At 42.5% G+C, this 19335-nt stretch overlaps 1 protein-coding gene across 1 annotated transcript in view; it reads right to left on the bottom strand.

The window, feature by feature from the left end:
• The window catches only part of wdr11 (WD repeat domain 11), a 190937-nt gene that overhangs the window by 63343 nt on the left and 108259 nt on the right, over positions 1–19335 (bottom strand). Inside the window, exons 11-12 of the mRNA XM_041867113.2 lie at positions 13825–13909; positions 95–201 (exon numbers count right to left, since the gene is read on the bottom strand). Of these exons, the coding sequence (XP_041723047.2) occupies positions 95–201; positions 13825–13909 (192 nt within the window). The remainder of the gene's footprint in view (positions 1–94; positions 202–13824; positions 13910–19335) is intronic.

The following is a 19335-nucleotide window of genomic DNA, read 5'->3' as shown; positions in this document are numbered from 1 at the left end:
TAGATGTGTGGGTGCAAGTGAGTGTGTGCATGTGTGCGTTTGTGCGTGCATATGTGCGTGCGTGCGTGCGTGCGTGCCCATGTGCGCAACTCACCAGTGGGAAGGTCGACGTGCTGCAGCTCATTCCTCACCAGTCCAGCGTTGTTGGGGGTTGAAGTGGCAAAGGACAGGAAGCTGGTGAGACTGACCCATTCTATGCCTCTGCAGAACACACATTAAAAGCCCCATTAAAAATATACATTAACACGCCTCATCCGCCTTTGTCTGATGAGTTAGTTTACCATCTGCATTTCACCAAACCTTTATACCTCTGCAAAATAGAACATAAACGCTACATTTGCGAGCACTAAAGCTAGGAGGCAATAGAGCACCCCATTGCATACAGGGCGCTTGCCCGCTTCAAATAATAACAACTCTGACCTTTTCCCGACTTTTCCCTAAGCTAACAAATACATTTTAAAGAATACATTTTGAAGACCTTTCTCATTTGAGGCAACTTTTAAGTGCCTACAACTGTAGACAGTTGTTGGCAACACTGCTAAAACCTTTCCATCGAACCAAAGAGACAACAACGATCCAGCAGAGAGCCCTTAGAGGGGGGTGAGGAGTAGCAAGGGAGCAGCTAAGCACCATGCTGTAATGAGATCCTAAATAGCCATATGATTCATTTCTACATTTAATTAGATGCAAAATAGCCCGACGTCCCTCCCTTAGCATTGCCGTTCCAGGGCTGAACTGGCCTGATTTCCACCATACCATTTACATTACATTTTACATTTTAGTCATTTAGCAGACGCTCTTATCCAGAGCGACTTACAGTTAGTGAATACATATTTTTTTTTATACTGGCCCCCCGTGGGAATTGAACACACAACCCTGGCGTTGCAAACGCCATGCTCTATCAACTGAGCTACATCCCTGCCGGCCATTCCCTCCCCTACCCTGGACGACGCTGGGCCAATTGTGCGCCGCCCATGAGTCTCCCGGTCGCGGCCGGCTGCGACAGAGCCTGGATTCGAACCAGGATCTCTAGTGGCACAGTTAGCATTGCGATGCAGTGCCTTAGACCACTGTGCCATACCAACACCTAATCATATTATACATCTCACCACTGGCCCTCTGTCAGCAGGGAGAAGACTCACGGGTGCAGAGAGCATTGTAAACTAAGATTTATGTCAGGGTAGGAGCAGAACTGACACCGTTGAGAGTGTGTGTGTGTGTGTGTGTGTGTGTGTGTGTGTGTGTGTGTGTGTGTGTGTGTGTGTGTATGTGTGTGTGGATACAGAAATATCAGAGAGCCACATTTACATCTGAAGATGAGAAGTGATACATATGTTGTGATTCAAAATAATGTAATGTGCAACCTAATCCAGTGATTGTCATGCATTTTGGGTAGACAATTATGCTATGGTTGTTATATTTTACTGTTAAAATAGGGCTCTAGATATATTTTTTTGTTCAATAAAAATTAAATTGCCTGCAACTTTATGTGCTCTAATATCATAGGCTAATTTATTTGGGGATAATTCACCACCTTAGTAAGTGGAAAACTCAAAACACAGCTAGATCACTAACACTAAAGATACCACTGTTAGTAGCCATGTATTAATCTAAAAGTACATTTAATGTCCAAAACAACATTGCAGTTGTAGCCTACTGCCCCAATGAGGCCTATACACTCGCAATGCCCAATGCGCATCTCGCGCTCTCTATATCTCAAAGCCATATAACGTTTGTAAAATAGTTGCTAGTGAGCTCAAAATTGAGAGTTGAGAAATAAAAAGTATACCTACAGAAAGTTGAGAACATCCTCTCTCCAGCTGTGACAACAGGATAGCTGTGCTTTCCCCGCAATTGGATTTTATGTTATACAATCAGAACACTTTCTCCCAGAGCATTTTTTTCCCCTCAGGAAAGGAGAGAGAGAGGCTCGCTCGACACAGCAGCAGGCCGCAGTGAAACAGGGGCAGGCAAACACTTTCATTACAGGAATCATAAGGATGATGTACTTTATACGGTTGTATCAATATGTTTTGACCATGACAGTTTACAATCCAGGGTTACTCCAAGCAGTTTATTCTCCTCAACTTGTTCAATTACCACATTATTCATTACAAGATTTAGTTGAGGTTTAGGGTTTAGTGAATGATTTGTCACAAATACAATGCTTTTAGTATTATCATTATTTAGGACTAACTTATTCCTTGCCACCCATTCTGAAACTAACTGCAGCTCTCTGTTAAGTGTTGCAGTCATTTTAGTCGCTGTGGTAGCTGGTGTGTATAGTGTTGAGTCATCCACATACATAGACACACTGACTTTACTCTAGGCCAGGGGTGTCAAACGTACGGCCCGCGGGCCGGATCAGGCCCGCAAACGGGTTTAATCCGGCCCGCGAGATGATTTAAAAAAATAAAATATATATATATATATATTTTTTTTAAGTATAAAAATGTGCTGCAATTTTTCAATAAAATAAACTGCTGTTCCAATTGCGTCCACTGGATGGCGCAATAGCAATTGTGTTAAGCAAGCAAACTGTTTATGCCGGGGCAGAGCAAGTAGGTCAAGCACGTGCAGCCAATGAGCTACTTTGTTTTGCCTGCGATATTTATTACGGCTTCTACTTTTAACATTATGTGCTTTGGCACCCTCATTGCCCCAATATGTCTCTGTCAAAAAAGAGAAAAGTGGACGCAGAGTGCAGAGTGTTCCAAGAAAAATGGTCATCCTATTTAATCACGGAATTGAATGGGAAAGCTGTATGTTTGGTGTGTTCAGAGCATGTTGCAGTGCTGAAAGAATATAACCTTCATCGCCACTATGTGAGTCTTCATGCCGACAAATATGACAACTTTCAAGGACAGCGGAGATGAGAGAAGGTGAATGAACTGTTGGCGGGTCTGAAGAAACAGCAGTCTGTGTTTACTCACAGCCGAGACATCAGTGACGCTGCAGTGAAAGCTAGCTACCTCATTGCTAATGAAATCGCAGTGGCTTCAAAACCATTTAGTGAGGGTGAATTTGTAAAAACATGCATGATGAAGGCAGCGGAGATTGTGTGCCCTGAAAAGCGGCAGGCTTTTGCAAATATCAGCCTGACAAGAAACACAGTTGCAGACAGGATTTCCAATCTTTCAGTGGATTTGGACAGCCAGTTGAAGCAAAAAGTAAAGTCATATATTGCGTTTTCGGTTGCAATTGATGAAAGCACGGACATTACAGATGTTGCACAACTGGCCATTTTTTCATCCGCGGAGTTGATGACACATTGACCGTCACCGAGGAGTTCGTGGAGTTGGTGCCGATGACAGATACAACGACAGCAGCTGATATTTTTACCGCACTCGTCGGGCGCGCTGGACAGGGTCGGAGTGGACTGGTCCCGCGCTGTCAGCCTGGCTACAGATGGTGCGCCCTCAATGATCGGGAAAAAAGCAGGCGTTGTGACAAAGTTCAGAGAGAAAGTGCAATCTGCAAATGGAGGACGTGATTTTTGACTTTTCACTGTATTTTGCACCAGGAGGCTTTGTGTTGCAAGTCATTAAAGATGGATAACGTCATGAAGGTGGTCATCCAAACTGTTAATTTAATCCGATCCAGAAGCCTGAATCACCGTCAGTTTGACAGCCTTCTCAGAGAGAAAGACCACATCTATGGCCTGCCATACCACACTGAGGTAAGATGGTTAAGCCGAGGTGCTGTGCTGAGGCGTTTCTTTGATTTACGAGAAGAAATTGAACAGTTCATGGAAGAAAAGGGCAAACCAGTGTTAGAATTTCATTCCGCAGAATGGATGCCGGACCTTGCATTTATGGTGGATGTTACAGAGCACCTGAATAACTTGAACAAACAGCTGCAAGGGCGCAACAAAGTTGTCACGCAGTATTATGACAGCATACGTTCTTTCAAGTTGAAGCTGTCATTGTGGGAGACGCAAACTTGCCGGTGGTGATGCAGCTCACTTCCCCTGTCTGAAAAATGTGTGCGCGACCCAACATGTGGCAGACATGAAGCGGTTCAAAGATAAAATAACTGGACTGTTACGGGAGTTTGAGCAACGCTTTCAGATTTATGTTTATATGTTTTTATGTTGATGTGCTATTGTTTTTAATTGATTTTATTTTATTTGTATATTTAACCTATTCTTGACTCTGTGGTTCTTGCACTTGTTTGGGGAACAGGATTTCATTATTTTTATCTACATTTCTGTTCTGTGATCTGTGATATACAGTGGGGAAAAAAAGTATTTAGTCAGCCACCAATTGTGCAAGTTCTCCCACTTAAAAAGATGAGAGAGGCCTGTAATTTTCATCATAGGTACACGTCAACTATGACAGACAAAATGAGAAAAAAAATCCAGAAAATCACATTGTAGGATTTTTTTATGAATTTATTGGCATATGATGGTGGAAAATAAGTATTTGGTCAATAACAAAAGTTTCTCAATACTTTGTTATATACCCTTTGTTGGCAATGACACAGGTCAAACGTTTTCTGTAAGTCTTCACAAGGTTTTCACACACTGTTGCTGGTATTTTGGCTCATTCATCCATGCAGATCTCCTCTAGAGCAGTGATGTTTTGGGGCTGTCGCTGGGCAACACAGACTTTCAACTCCCTACAAAGATTTTCTATGGGGTTGAGATCTGGAGACTGGCTAGGCCACTCCAGGACCTTGAAATGCTTCTTACGAAGCCACTCCTTCGTTGCCCGGGCGGTGTGTTTGGGATCATTGTCATGCTGAAAGACCCAGCCACGTTTCATCTTCAATGCCCTTGCTGATGGAAGGAGGGTTTCACTCAAAATCTCACGATACATGGCCCCATTCATTCTTTCCTTTACACGGATCAGTCGTCCTGGTCCCTTTGCAGAAAAACAGCCCCAAAGCATGATGTTTCCAACCCCCATGCTTCACAGTAGGTATGGTGTTCTTTGGATGCAACTCAGCATTCTTTGTCCTCCAAACATGACGAGTTGAGTTTTTACCAAAAAGTTATATTTTGGTTTCATCTGACCATATGACATTCTCCCAATCCTCTTCTGGATCATCCAAATGCACTTCAGACGGGCCTGGACATGTACTGGCTTAAGCAGGGGGGACACGTCTCGCACTGCAGGATTTGAGTCCCTGGCGGCGTAGTGTGTTACTGATGGTTGGCTTTGTTACTTTGGTCCCAGCTCTCTGCAGGTCATTCACTAGGTCCCCCGTGTGGTTCTGGGATTTTTGCTCACCGTTCTTGTGATCATTTTGACCCCACGGGGTGAGATCTTGCGTGGAGCCCCAGATCGAGGGAGATTATCAGTGGTCTTGTATGTCTTCCATTTCCTAATAATTGCTCCCACAGTTGATTTCTTCAAACCAAGCTGCTTACCTATTGCAGATTCAGTCTTCCCAGCCTGGTGCAGGTCTACAATTTTGTTTTTGGTGTCCTTTGACAGCTCTTTGGTCTTGGCCATTGTGAAGTTTGGAGTGTGACTGTTTGAGGTTGTGGACAGGTGTATTTTATACTGATAACAAGTTCAAACAGGTGCCATTAATACAGGTAACGAGTGGAGGACAGAGGAGCCTCTGAAAGAAGAAGTTACAGGTCTGTGAGAGCCAGAAATCTTGCTTGTTTGTAGGTGACCAAATACTTATTTTCCACCATAATTTGCAAATAAATTCATAAAAAATCCTACAATGGGATTTTCTGGAATTTTTTTCCTCAATTTGTCTGTCATAGTTGACGTGTACCTATGATGAAAATTACAGGCCTCTCTCATCTTTTTAAGTGGGAGAACTTGCACAATTGGTGGCTGACTAAATACTTTTTTCCCCCACTGTACTTCTGTGAATCACTGAGGCATTGTGTGTTTGTGTGTTCTTTGTCCTCAGAACTTTCAAATAACTTGAGGTGTTTTATGATTAATAGTGATGTTGTGCTTTTGGACACTGTCCTCAGGCTCCAGCTTTATGTTTATATGTTTTTATGTTGATGTGCTATTGTTTTTAATTTATTTTATTTTATTTGTATATTGAACCTATTCTTGACTGTGGTTCTTGCACTTGTTTGGGGAACAGGATTTCATTATTTTTATCTACATTTCTGCCTGAGAAATGACACCCTGATATAGTTCTGTGATCTGTGAAACAGTTCTGTTAATCACTGAGGCATTGTGTGTTTGTGTGTTCTTTTTCTTTAGAATTTTCAAATAAACTTGACGTGTTTTATGATTAATAGTGATGTTGTGCTTGTACTATTTTGGACACACTGTCCTCAGGCTCCAGCTTTATGTTGTATGTTGATCGTATTAAAACAAAGAAAACAATCTGAAGTTGTTGTTTTTAAGTTATATATACCATGATTTTTCCGGTCCGGCCCACTTGGGAATAGATTTTCCTCCATGTGGCCCCTGAGCTAAAATGAGTTTGACACCCCTGCTCTAGGCCAATGGCATGTTGTTAGTAAAGATTGAAAAAAGTAAGGGACCTAGGCAGCTGCCCTGGACAATTCCTGATTCTACCTGGATTTTGTTGGAGAGGCTTCCATTAAAGAACACCCTCTGTGCTCTGTTAGACAGGTAACTCTTTATCCACAATATAGCAGGGGGTGTAAAGCCATAACACTATCGATCAAAGTCTAACAATCTTTTTATTATCATTTTCTCTCAGCCAATCAGTCATTTGTGTAAGTGCTGTGCTTGTTGAATGACCTTCCCTATAAGCGTGCTGAAAGTCTGTTGTCAATTTCTTTACTGTAAAATAGCATTGTATCTGGTCAAACAATTTTTTGCAAAAGTTTACAAAGGGTTAGTAACAGGCTGATTGGTCGGCTATTTGAGCCAGTAAAGGGGGCTTTACTATCCTTAGGTAGGGGAATAACTTTTGCTTCCCTCCAGGCCTGAGGCACACACTTTCTAGTAGGCTTGAATTAAAGATATGGCAAATAGGAGTGGCAATATCGTCCACTATTATCCTCAGTCATTTTCCATCCAAGTTGTCAGACCCAGGTGGCTTGTCATTGTTGATAGACAACAATTACTTTTTCACCTCTTCCACACCTACAGAATTCAAAATTACAATGCTTGTTTCTGGACAGATATACTTGGATGTGTAGTGTCAGCGTTTGTCACTGGCATGTCATGCCTAAGTTTGCTAATCTTGCCAATGAAAAAATCATTAAAGTAGTTGGCAATATCAGTACGTTTTGTGATGAACGAGCCATCTGATTCAATGAATGATTGAGCGGAGTTTGCCTTTTTGCCCAAAATGTCATTTAAGGTGCTCCAAAGCTTTTTACTATCATTCTTTATGTAATTTATATTTGTTTCATAGTGTAGTTCCTTTTTTTTCTTTTTTTGTCACGTCTCCATCTTTGACTATTCCTAAATAAGTCTATTTAACACACTGCCGTTGTTAGAATATTAATATCACAAACAGAACTGGAGTAATAACCCATTTCTAAAAAATGGTTTTAACCCGTTTCCCTTCCTTCTCCCAACAGTAGGGCCTGCTCTGCTCCTTCTTCCGACAGTTGAAAGTGCAGTGCCCAGCTGACAATCCCCCCGACAATTGCCATAAAACTTAACCTAAACTATACCAAAACTAATTTCACACATATAACAGATTAAATAAATTAAGTAAAGTATGATGGTAAGAATGGGTGAGTTGATGAGCAAGGGGAAGCGAAAGAAGCATAATTATGTAATCACCAATTGTGAATGAACGGGGAGGGCCATTCTATTGTATTGATCCATTCTAATTATAGGCCTAATCTTAAAATGGTATGCACCCTATATAAATTCACAGAATCAAAGCAGTCTAATCAGCCTACTCTGGCCTACTTGGAGTTGGCTATAATAATAATAATAATAATATGCCATTTAGCAGACGCTTTTATCCAAAGCGACTTACAGTCATGCGTGCATCGAACCCACTACCTTGGCGTTACAAGCGCCGTGCTCTACCAGCTGAGCTACAGAGGCTACACAGCGAGAGAGATATTTTTTATTTGTCGTTATAAAAATAAGCTGTTCTTGTTAACAAACTATAGTTTTGGCAAGTCATGACAAAAGTAATTTTTCCAACCATTGTTTACAAACCGATTATTTCACATATAATTCACTGTATCACAATTCAAGTGGGTCAGAAGTTGACATACACTAAGTTGACTGTGCCTTTAAACAGCTTGGAAAATTCCAGAAAATGATGTCATGGCTTTAGAAGCTTCTGATAGGCTAATTGATATCATTTGAGTCAATTGGAGGTGTACCGGCAGATGTACAGTGGGGAGAAAAAGTATTTGATACACTGCCGATTTTGCAGGTTTTCCTACTTACAAAGCATGTAGAGGTCTGTAATTTTTATCATAGGCACACTTCAACTGTGAGAGACGGAATCTAAAACAAAAATCCAGAAAATCACAATGTATGATTTTTAAGTAATTAATTTGCATTTTATTGCATGACATAAGTATTTGATCACCTACTAACCAGTAAGAATTCCGGCTCTCACAGACCTGTTAGTTTTTCTTTAAGAAGCCCTCCTGTTCTCCACTCATTACCTGTATTAACTGCACCTGTTTGAACTCATTACCTGTATAAAAGACACCTGTCCACACACTCAATCAAACAGACTCCAACCTCTCCACAATGGCCAAGACCAGAGAGCTGTGTAAGGACATCAGGGATAAAATTGTAGACCTGCACAAGGCTGGGATGGGCTACAGGACAATAGGCAAGCAGCTTGGTGAGAAGGCAACAACTGTTGGCGCATTTATTAGAAAATGGAAGAAGTTCAAGATGACGGTCAATCACCCTCGGTCTGGGGCTCCATGCAAGATCTCACCTCGTGGGGCATCAATGATCATGAGGAAGGTGAGGGATCAGCCCAGAACTACACGGCAGGACCTGGTCAATGACCTGAAGAGAGCTGGGACCACAGTCTCAAAGAAAACCATTAGTAACACACTACGCCGTCATGGATTAAAATCCTGCAGCGCACGCAAGGTCCCCCTGCTCAAGCCAGCGCATGTCCAGGCCCGTCTGAAGTTTGCCAATGACCATCTGGATGATCCAGAGGAGGAATGGGAGAAGGTCATGTGGTCTAATGAGACAAAAATAGAGCTCCACTCGCCGTGTTTGGAGGAAGAAGAAGGATGAGTACAACCCCAAGAACACCATCCCAACCGTGAAGCATGGAGATGGAAACATCATTCTTTGGGGATGCTTTTCTGCAAAGGGGACAGGACGACTGCACTGTATTGAGGGGAGGATGGATGGGGCCATGTATCGCGAGATCTTGGCCAACAATCTCCTTCCCTCAGTAAGAGCATTGAAGATGGGTCGTGGCTGGGTCTTCCAGCAAGACAACGACCCGAAACACACAGCCAGGGCAACTAAGGAGTGGCTCCGTAAGAAGCTTCTCAAGGTCCTGGAGTGGCCTAGCCAGTCTCCAGACCTGAACCCAATATAACATCTTTGGAGGGAGCTGAAAGTCCGTATTGCCCAGCGACAGCCCCGAAACCTGAAGGATCTGGAGAAGGTATGGAGGAGTGGGCCAAAATCCCTGCTGCAGTGTGTGTAAACCTGGTCAAGACCTACAGGAAACGTATGATCTCTGTAATTGCAAACAAATGTTTCTGTAACAAATATTAAGTTCTGCTTTTCTGATGTAGGGCGGCAGGTAGCTTAGTGGGTAAGAGCGTTGTGCCAGTAACCGAAAGGTCGCTGGTTCTAATCCCTGAGCTGACTAGGTGAAAAATCTGTCGATGTGCCCTTAAGCAAGGCACTTAACCCTAATTGCTCCTGTAAGTCGCTCTGGATAAGAGTGTCTGCTAAATGACAAAAAAAAAAAAAAAATTCTAATACTTATGTCATGCAATAAAATGCAAATTAATTACTTAAAAATCATACATTGTGCTTTTCTGGATCTCTCACAGTTGAAGTGTACCTATGATAAAAAATTACAGACCTCTACATGCTTTGTAAGTAGGAAAACCTGCAAAATCGGCAGTGTATCAAATACTTGTTCTCCCCACTGAATTTCAAGGCCAACCTTCAAACTTAGTGCCTCTTTGCTTGACATCATGGGAAAATCAAAAGAAATCAGCCAAGACCTCAGAAAAAGAAATTGTAGACCTCCACAAGTCTGGCTCATCCTTGGGAGCAATTTCGAAACGCCTGAAGGTACCAAGTTCATCTGTACGCAAGTATAAAAACCACGCAGCCGTCATACCGCTTAGGAAGGAGACACATTCTGTCTCCTAGAGATGAACGTACATTGGTGCGAAAAGTGCAAATCAATCCCAGAACAGCAGCAAAAGACCTTATGAAGGTATTGGAGGAAACAGGTACAAAAGTATCTACATCAACAGTAAAATGAGTCCTATATCGACATAACCTGAAAGGCCGCTCAGCAAGGAAGAAGCCACTGCTCCAAAACCGCCAAAAAAAAGCCAGACTACGGTTTGCAACTGCACATGGGGACAAAGATCATATTTTTTGGAGAAATGTCCTCTGGTCTGATGAAACAAAAATAGAACTGTTTGGCCATAATAACCATCATTATGTTTGGAGGAAAAAGGGGGGTGCTTGCAAGCCGAAGAACACCATCCCAACCGTGAAGCACGGGGGTGGCAGCATCATGCTGTTGGGGTGCTTTGCTGCAGGAGGGACTGGTGCACTTCACAAAATAGATGGCATCATGAGGAAGTAAAATGATGTGGATATATTGAAACAACATCTCAAGACATCAGTCAGAAGGTTACAGCTCGGTCGCAAATGGGTCTTCCAAATGGACAATGACCCCAAGCATACTTCCAAAATTGTGGCAAAATGGCTTAAGGACAACAAAGTCAAGGTATTGTAGTGACCATCACGAAGCCCTGACCTCAATCCTATTGAAAATTTGTGGGCAGAACTGAAAAAGCGTGTGCGAGCAAGGAGGCCTACAAACCTGACTCAGTTACACCAGCTCTGTCAGGAGGAATGGGCCAAAATTAACCCAACTTATTGTGGGAAGCTTGTGAAAGATTACCCGAAATGTTTGACCCAAGTTAAACAATTTAAAGGCAATGCTACCAAATTCTAATTGAGTGTATGTAAACATCTGACCCACTGGGAATGTGATGAAATAAATAAAAGCTGAAATAAATAATTCTCTCTACTATTATTCTGACATTTCACATTCTTAAAATAAAGTGGTGATCCTAACTGACCTAAAACAAGGCATTTTACTAGGATTAAATGTCAGGAATTGTGAAAAACTGAGTTTAAATGTATTTGGCTAAGGTGTATTTAAACCTCCGACTTCAACTGTATGAAATACACTGTTAGAACGTTGCAGTCAGAATTAAGGGGGTCCATCGACACCCAGCGGTTCTAGTGTTAAGAAGTATCTGGCCATCTGAGGATGAATGGTTGTTTGTTCCCAATCAATTTCTGAATGACATAATTGATTAAATCTTGCACTTGCGAAAGTATTCACCCCACTTGGCATTTTTCCTATTTTGTTGCCTTATAACCTGGAATTAAAATTGATTTTTTTTTATTTTATTTGTTTATATAATTTGATTTACACAACATGCCTACCACTTTGAAGATGCAACATATTTTTGGGGGTGAAACAAACAAGAAATAAGACAAAAAAAACTGAAAACTTCAGCATGCATAACTATTCACCCCCCAAAGTCAATACTTTGTAGAGCCACCTTTTGCAGCAATTACAGCTGCAAGTCTCTTGGTGTATGTCTCTATAAGCTTGGCACATCTAGCCACTGGTATTTTGCCCATTCTTCAAGGCAAAACTGCTCCAGCTCCTTCAAGTTGGATGGGTTCCGCTGGTGTACAGCAATCTTTAAGTCATACCACAGTTTCTCAATTGGATTGAGGTCTGGGCTTTGACTAGGCCATTCCAAAACATTTCAATGTTTCCCCTTAAACCACTCGAGTGTTGCTTTAGCAGTATGCTTAGGGTCATTGTCCTGCTGGAAGCTGAACCTCCGTTCCCAGTCTCAAATCTCTGGAAGACTGAAACAGGTTTGCCTCAAGAATTTCCCTGTATTTAGCGCCATCCATCATTCCTTCAATTCTGACCAGTTTCCCAGTCCCTGCTGATGAATAACATCCCCACAGCATGATGCTGCCTCCACCATGCTTCAATGTGGGGATGGTGTTCTCTGGGTGATGAGAGGTGTTAGGTTTGCGCCAGACATAGCACTTTCCTTGATGGCCAAAAAGCTCAATTTTAGTCTCATCTGACCAGAGTACCTTCTTCCGTATGTTTGGGGAGCCTCCCACATGGCTTATTTTTTTTCTTTAAGCAATGGCTTATTTCTGGCCACTCTTCCGCAAAGCCCAGCTCTGTGGAGTGTACGGCTTAAAGTGGTCCTATGGACAGATACTCCAATCTCCGCTGTGGAGCTTTGCAGCTCCTTCAGGGTTATCTTTGGTCTCTTTGTTGCCTCTCTGATTAATACCCTCCTTGCCTGGTCCGTGAATTTTGGTGGGCGGCCCTCTCTTGGCAGGTTTGTTGTGGTGCCATATTCTTCCAATTATTTAATAATGGATTTAATGGTGCTCCGTGGGATGTTCAAAGTTTCGGATATTTTTTTTAGAACCCAACCCTGATCTGTACTTCTCCACAACTTTGTCCCTGACCTGTTTGGAGAGCTCCTTGGTCTTCATGGTGCTGCTTGCATGGTGGTGCCCCTTGCTTAGTGGTGTTGCAGACTCTGGGGCCTATCAGAACAGGTGTATATATACTGAGATCATGTGACAGATCATGTGACACTTAAATAAAGTCCACCTGTGTGCAATATAACTAATTATGTGATTTCTGAAGGTAATTGGTTGCACCAGATCTTTTTTATTAGCAAAGGGGGTGAATACCGATTATTATTATTATTATTATTATTATTATTACCATCATCATTATTATCATCATTATTATTATACGCACGCACCACTTTTCCGTTATTTATTTTTTAGAATTTTATTAAAGAAATATTTTTTTTCATTTCACCATTTTTGACTATTTTGTGTATGTCCATTACATGAAATCCAAATAAAAATCAATTTAAATTACAGGTTGTAATGCAACAAAATAGGAAAAACGGCAAGGGGGATGAATACTTTTGCCAGGCACTGTAATTAATCACAGGGATTAGTTTATGAGCTCATTAGAGAAGGGTAATTAATGACGCAAAGTTTGCTCTTTGTTGATATTCGCTCCTCGACTTCCAGTGCAGTTAAACTGACCTTTTTGGGGTGTCCTGACTTTTTAGCACAATTAACCTACACAATAGACGGACAGGCACTGAGGGTAGAGGAGCCAAAGTGGTCTAATACGCTATTTCAGCTTCCTTAGAAGCTAATTCTAACTTCCACTTAATTTTCACTTAGTTATGCATTGTTATGATTAGTTATGCATTGTTATGCACTTAGTTATGATGTCAATGGGAGAAAATTTGACTTAAGTGGAAGTTGGGATTCGCTACTTACTGAATGGAATGAGGGGATTGTAAGACATCAGTCCTATTGATGTTGATGTTGGAGGTCAATGGAACGGAATGGTTGGAGAGCCTGTTGAGTTTGAGCTCGCTAGACTTGAATAGGCTATCTAATGCCAAGACCGCATGTTTTTAAATCTCCACTGAAGTAGTTGCGAGGAGACGCAAATCACGGCTAAATTAATGGTGGCAATTGTGATAAAAGTGAGTTGTAAGTAGATGATTATCAAATGGCTCAGTGGGTGTCTTGGGCAGAGCCATGAGTGCACAGTGATGAGTGGACAGTCCTTGATTTGCGAGACCACACTAGGGAAGTGGGTGATGTTACTCACTTGACTTCACAGGAGTGGACACTCAGGTCCTTGTGCAGAAGACCACTTGTGAGGTTATAGACCAGAACTGACCCATTACTGGTACCTGTGGACAGACAAAGAGAGAGACATACAGTTACTATCATAGGAGCAAATCCTAACTTCCCTTAAGTCAGATTTTTACTAAATCTCCCATTAACATTAACAGTTACTGATGGAGGCAGTTTGCTGTTGAAACATTAACATTATTAATACAATTACTAAATGTATATAAAATCGGAGCAATAGTGTGTGGCAGGCCTAGAATTCCCCGGCGGCATCGACGGCCCCCTTGTGTTGCCATAATGCCCCCTAAAGAAAAGCCATGCCTTGCGGTCAAAGTTAGAATTCCCTTCTGCTGGCTGCCAACAGCCGCGCTCCGAAGGTCCTTTAATTCACATTGTTCTCTCAGATATCTCAATTCGTATTAGCCAATGCACATCATGTGATCGGGTACTTCTCACAAGCATCGCAGCTCGGAACACAAGTGAAGACAGACACATCGGGGATGCAACGACGCACCTTATCAAATTCCGAGGCGCACATTGAAGACGTTAGAAGAACTATCCACATTTACTTTTCCTCAGCCAACAAAATGAGAAACGAACAGCAAAATCACTAGCCTTCAGTTCATTCGGAAAGTATTTAGACCCCTTGACTTTTTCCACATTTTGTTATGTTACAGCTTTATTCTAAAATTGATAAAATTGTATTTTTTGCTCATCAATCTACACACAAGACTCCATAATGACAAAGCAAAAAATGGTTTTTAGAAATTGTTGCAAATATATATTTTTTTAAACACTGAAATATTACATTTCTGTAAGTATTCAGACCCTTTACACAGTACTTTGTTGAAGCACCTTTGGCAGCGATTACAGCCTTGAGTCTTCTTGGGTATGACGCTACAAGCTTGGCACACCCGTATTTGGGGAGTTTCTCCCATTCTCTGCAGATCCCCTCAAGCTCTGTCAGGTTGGATGGGGAGCGTCGCTGCACAGCTATTTTCAGGTCTCTCCATTGATCGGGTTCAAGTCTGGACTCTGGCTGGGCCACTCAAGGACATTCAGAGACTTGTCCGAAGCCAGTCCTGCATTGTCTTGGCTGTGTGCTTAGGGTCGTTGTCCTGTTGGAAGGTGAACCTTCACCCAGTCTGAGGTCCTGAGCGCTCTGGAGGAGGTTTTCATCAAGGATCTCGCTGTACTTTGCTCCGTTAATCTTTCCCTTGATCCTGACAAGTCTCCCAGTCCCTGCCGCTGTAAAACATCCCCACAGCATGATGCTGCCATCACCATGCTTCACCGTAGGGATGGTGCCAGGTTTCCTCCAGACATGACGCTTGGCATTCAGGCCGAAAAGGTTGGTTTCATCAGACCAGAAAATCTTGTTTCTCATAGAGTAATTTAGGTGCCTTTTGCTCCAAGCGGGCTGTCATGTGCCTTTTACTGAGGAGTGGCTTCAGTCTGGCCACTAACAAATGCCTGATTGGTGGAGTGCTGCAGAGATGGTTGTCCTTCTGGAAGGTTCCCATCGGGTTCTTGGTCACCTCATTGACCAAGGCCCTTCTCCTCAAATTGCTCAGTTTGGCAGGGCGGCCAGCTCTAGGAAGAATCTTGATGGTTCCAAACTTCTTCCATTTAAGAATGATGGAGGCCACGGTGTTCTTCGGGACCTTCAATGCTGCAGACATCTTTTGGTACCCTTCCCCAGATCTGCGCATCGACACAATCCTGTCTCAGAGCTCTACGGACAATTCCTTCGACCTCATGACTTGGTTTTTGCTCTGACATGCCCTGTCATCAGTGGGACCTTATATAGACAGGTATGTGCCTTCCCAAATCATGTCCAATCAACTTAATTTACCACAGGTGGACTCCAATCACGTTGTAGAAACATCTCAAGGATGATCAATGGGAACTGCTGCATTTCTAGTCTCATAGAAAAGGGTCTGAATAATTATGTAAATAAGGTATTTCTAAAAACCTGTTTTCACTTTGTCATTATGGGGTATTATGTGTAGATTAATGAGGATTTTTTAAAATTTAATCCATTTTAGAATAAGGCTGTATTTTGTATTCATTATGGATCTCCATTAGCTGCTGCCAATGCATTAGCTGCTGCCCTGAATTTATCAGGTGCTATCAACAAAGGTCAGTGGGAAAAAGTTGTGATGGACTACTTTCTGGAGGACAATAGTGCTCTCTAACTCTGAAAATGAATCAGACGATGAGGAAATCCCTGATTTAGGTAAAAACATTTTCATTGAAGAAGACATTGTAGAGTCTTCTGATGACAGTGATGGGGAAGAAATGGCGATCAACAGTGTTATTGTCACGGAAGAAGTTGAAATCAGTGGAATGTCTGGTAGAAGCAGAGTATGATAAGGAGATGAATAGTATTCTGGCGTTTGATTGCAAATGCAGAGGGAGTCGAAAAAGAGAACACAGAATGCTGTTGTATAAAACACCTGTCTCCGGATTACATCTTCAAACTAAGGGCAACCATTGCATCAGTGACAGAGAGGGAGAAAGATCTGATGATTCTTATGGCATTGCACACGGTCAGTGTGAACCAGAGTGACACAACGGGCCAAGCAAGCTGTACAAACAAAACGGAAATGACACAGGACGTCTTTTTAATGAAAGGGGTTGCAGTCTGCTGTGAAGCGTTCATCCATGTATGCGGGTAAGAGTCTAGCTACTCTTTCACATATTATATGTTTCAAAAAATTGTCAGAAGGTTGTTTTCATTGCAAGTTAAAGCTTACTGTTAGTGAGCTAGCTGACGTTAGATGGCTGGCTCGCTAGCTAACATTATCTGTATGAGCTTTGTAGTCATGCTATCTCAGAATGCCATTTGCATTGCTAGTTATATCCTAATGTTAGCTAGCTAACTAGCTAGCATTGAACCTATTTGGTTAATTTTAGCTAGCTATGACAATCGGTTTGTATTGCTGGTACTCTATGGATTGGGATTATGGTTCACTGTTTAGCTAACTACGTCTAAACAAAAGACCAAGGTAAAGTGTACAGTTAGCAAGCTAGCTGAGACAGGGCTGGCTCGCTAGCTAACATAATGTGTATGATCTGTGTAGAAATTGGATTGGGATGATGGTTCATTGTTTAGCTAGCATGTCTAAACAAAAGACTCTACTTTGCCAGATGATTACATGACTCAAGTTAGCCGTAGTCACCATCAGACACACCTGGCTATCTATTGTATAATAATGCTAAAATATTTGTATCTGGAATTTGTCTTTCAACATCAGTAGAACACACCTGACTCTCCTCCACCAGTCATACAAGGAGAATGGTCTTATGCCTCCCATCAAAAAGAGAGCTGGCCCAAGCAAGCACAGGTTAAACCTGAAGCAGCGAGTTGTGAACTTCATCAACAACTACGCAGAGGATAATGCAATAGTATTACCAGGACGCCACCCAGTACATGTTGTATTTTTCTTAGGGGTAGATCAGCTTTAATATTGCAGATAGATTGTAACTTCCATCAATGTAATTGTCTGCATCACTTCCAATCCCCCATATGTTTTTTTTCTTGATTATTTAATTTACCTCCAACATGATTGGCACTACTTTTACCAGGACCAACACTTTAGTGGAAAGCTGCTGCCATCCCATGTGACAAAAGCAGTGGTGTGGCATCTCTAAAATGATTCGATGACAACACTTTGTATGTAAAGCATAAACAACACATTTTGATATTTAATGGACCTCCAACAAGATTGGCACTACTGTTATTGATCTCACATTATTTCTGTATTTTCCACAGGTACGTGTAGTCAGGTTGTCTTCCTTCAGGAATCTGCCCCACATCTCAAGCACTAAGCCCAGGACAGACCTGTGCTGCCAGTGCCAGAGGAACAACTATCAGGTCTTCAGATCTGCCAATCTACCAGAAGCTGTTAGGTCAGCCAAGCTGACCTACCAGAAGCTGTTAGGTCAGCCAAGCTGAAGAAGCAAGAGCAGCATCTCCTGCTTGTTCAGAGTGAGCAGTCTGTCTACCAAAAGATGGTTGCTGACTGCAAGACCACCTGTCAAGACCTGCAGTTATGTCTGGGGGGCCATACTGAACAAGTAAGCAAAGACATCAGGATGCATTACAGCTTTGATTTTGCTCAACTAGTAAGCAACATTTCCTCCTTTAAACTGATTAAGGACGTAGTTAGATATACACACAAACACAAAAAAGGCATTTGCCTGTGTGTGTGTGTGTATACACATATCCATACACATTTATACATACATACATACATATATAAACTCAGCAAAAAAATAAACTTCCCTTTTTCATGACCCTGTCTTTCAAAGATAATTTGTAAAATTCCATATAACTTCACAGATCTTCATAGTAAAGGGTTTAAACAATGTTTCCCATGCTTGTTCAATGAACCATAAACAATTAATGAACATGCACCTGTGGAACGGTCGTTAAGACACTAACAGCTTACAGACGGTAGGCAATTAAGGTCACAGTTATGATAACTTAGGACCCTAAAGAGGTCTTTCTACTGACTCTGAAAAACACCAAAAGAAAGATAACCAGGGTCCCTGCTCATCTGCGTGAACGTGCCTTAGGCACGTTGCAAAGAGGCATTAGGACCGCAGATGTGGCCAGGGCAATAAATTGCAATGTCTGTACTGTCAGACGCCTAAGACAGCGCTACAGGGAGACAGGATGGACAGCTGATCGTCCTCGCAGTGGCAGACCACATGTAACAACACCTGCACAGGATCGGTACATCCGAACATCACACCTGCGGGACAGGTACAGGATGGCAACAACAACTGCCCGAGTTACACCAGGAACGCACAATCCCTCCATCAGTGCTCAGACTGTCCGCAATAGGCTGAGAGAGGCTGGACTAAGGGCTTGTAGGCCTGTTGTAAGGCAGGTCCTCACCAGACACCACCGGCAACAACGTCGCCTATGGGCACAAACCCACCGTTGCAGGACCAGACAGGACAAGGGGTGATGGTCGGATTCGCGTTTATCGTCGAAGAAATTAGCGTTACACCGAGGCCTGTACTCTGGAGCGGGATCGATTTGGAGGTGGAGGGTCCGTCATGGTCTGGGGCGGTGTGTCACAGCATCATCGGACTGAGCTTGTTGTCATTGCAGGCAATCTCAACGCTGTGCGTTACAGGGAAGACATCCTCCTCCCCCATGTGGTACCCTTCCTGCAGGCTCATCCTGAAATGACCCTCCAGCATGACAATGCCACCAGCCATACTGCTCGTTCTGTGCGTGATTTCCTGCAAGACAGGAATGTCAGTGTTCTGCCATGGCCAGCGAAGAGCCCGGATCTCAATCCCATTGAGCACGTCTGGGAACTGTTGGATCGGAGGGTGAGGGCTAGGGCCATTCCCCCCAGAAATGTCCTGGAACTTGCAGTTTACATAAACCTTAGCCAAATACATTTAAACTCAGTTTTTCACAATTCCTGACATTTAATCCTAGTGAAAATTCCCTGTCTTA

This window comes from Coregonus clupeaformis, chromosome 37 (genome assembly GCF_020615455.1).
Source record: "Coregonus clupeaformis isolate EN_2021a chromosome 37, ASM2061545v1, whole genome shotgun sequence".
Taxonomy (NCBI): domain Eukaryota; kingdom Metazoa; phylum Chordata; class Actinopteri; order Salmoniformes; family Salmonidae; genus Coregonus; species Coregonus clupeaformis.
The sequence above is the reverse complement of the archived record's forward strand: the minus strand, read 5'-3'. Positions and strand labels throughout refer to the sequence as shown.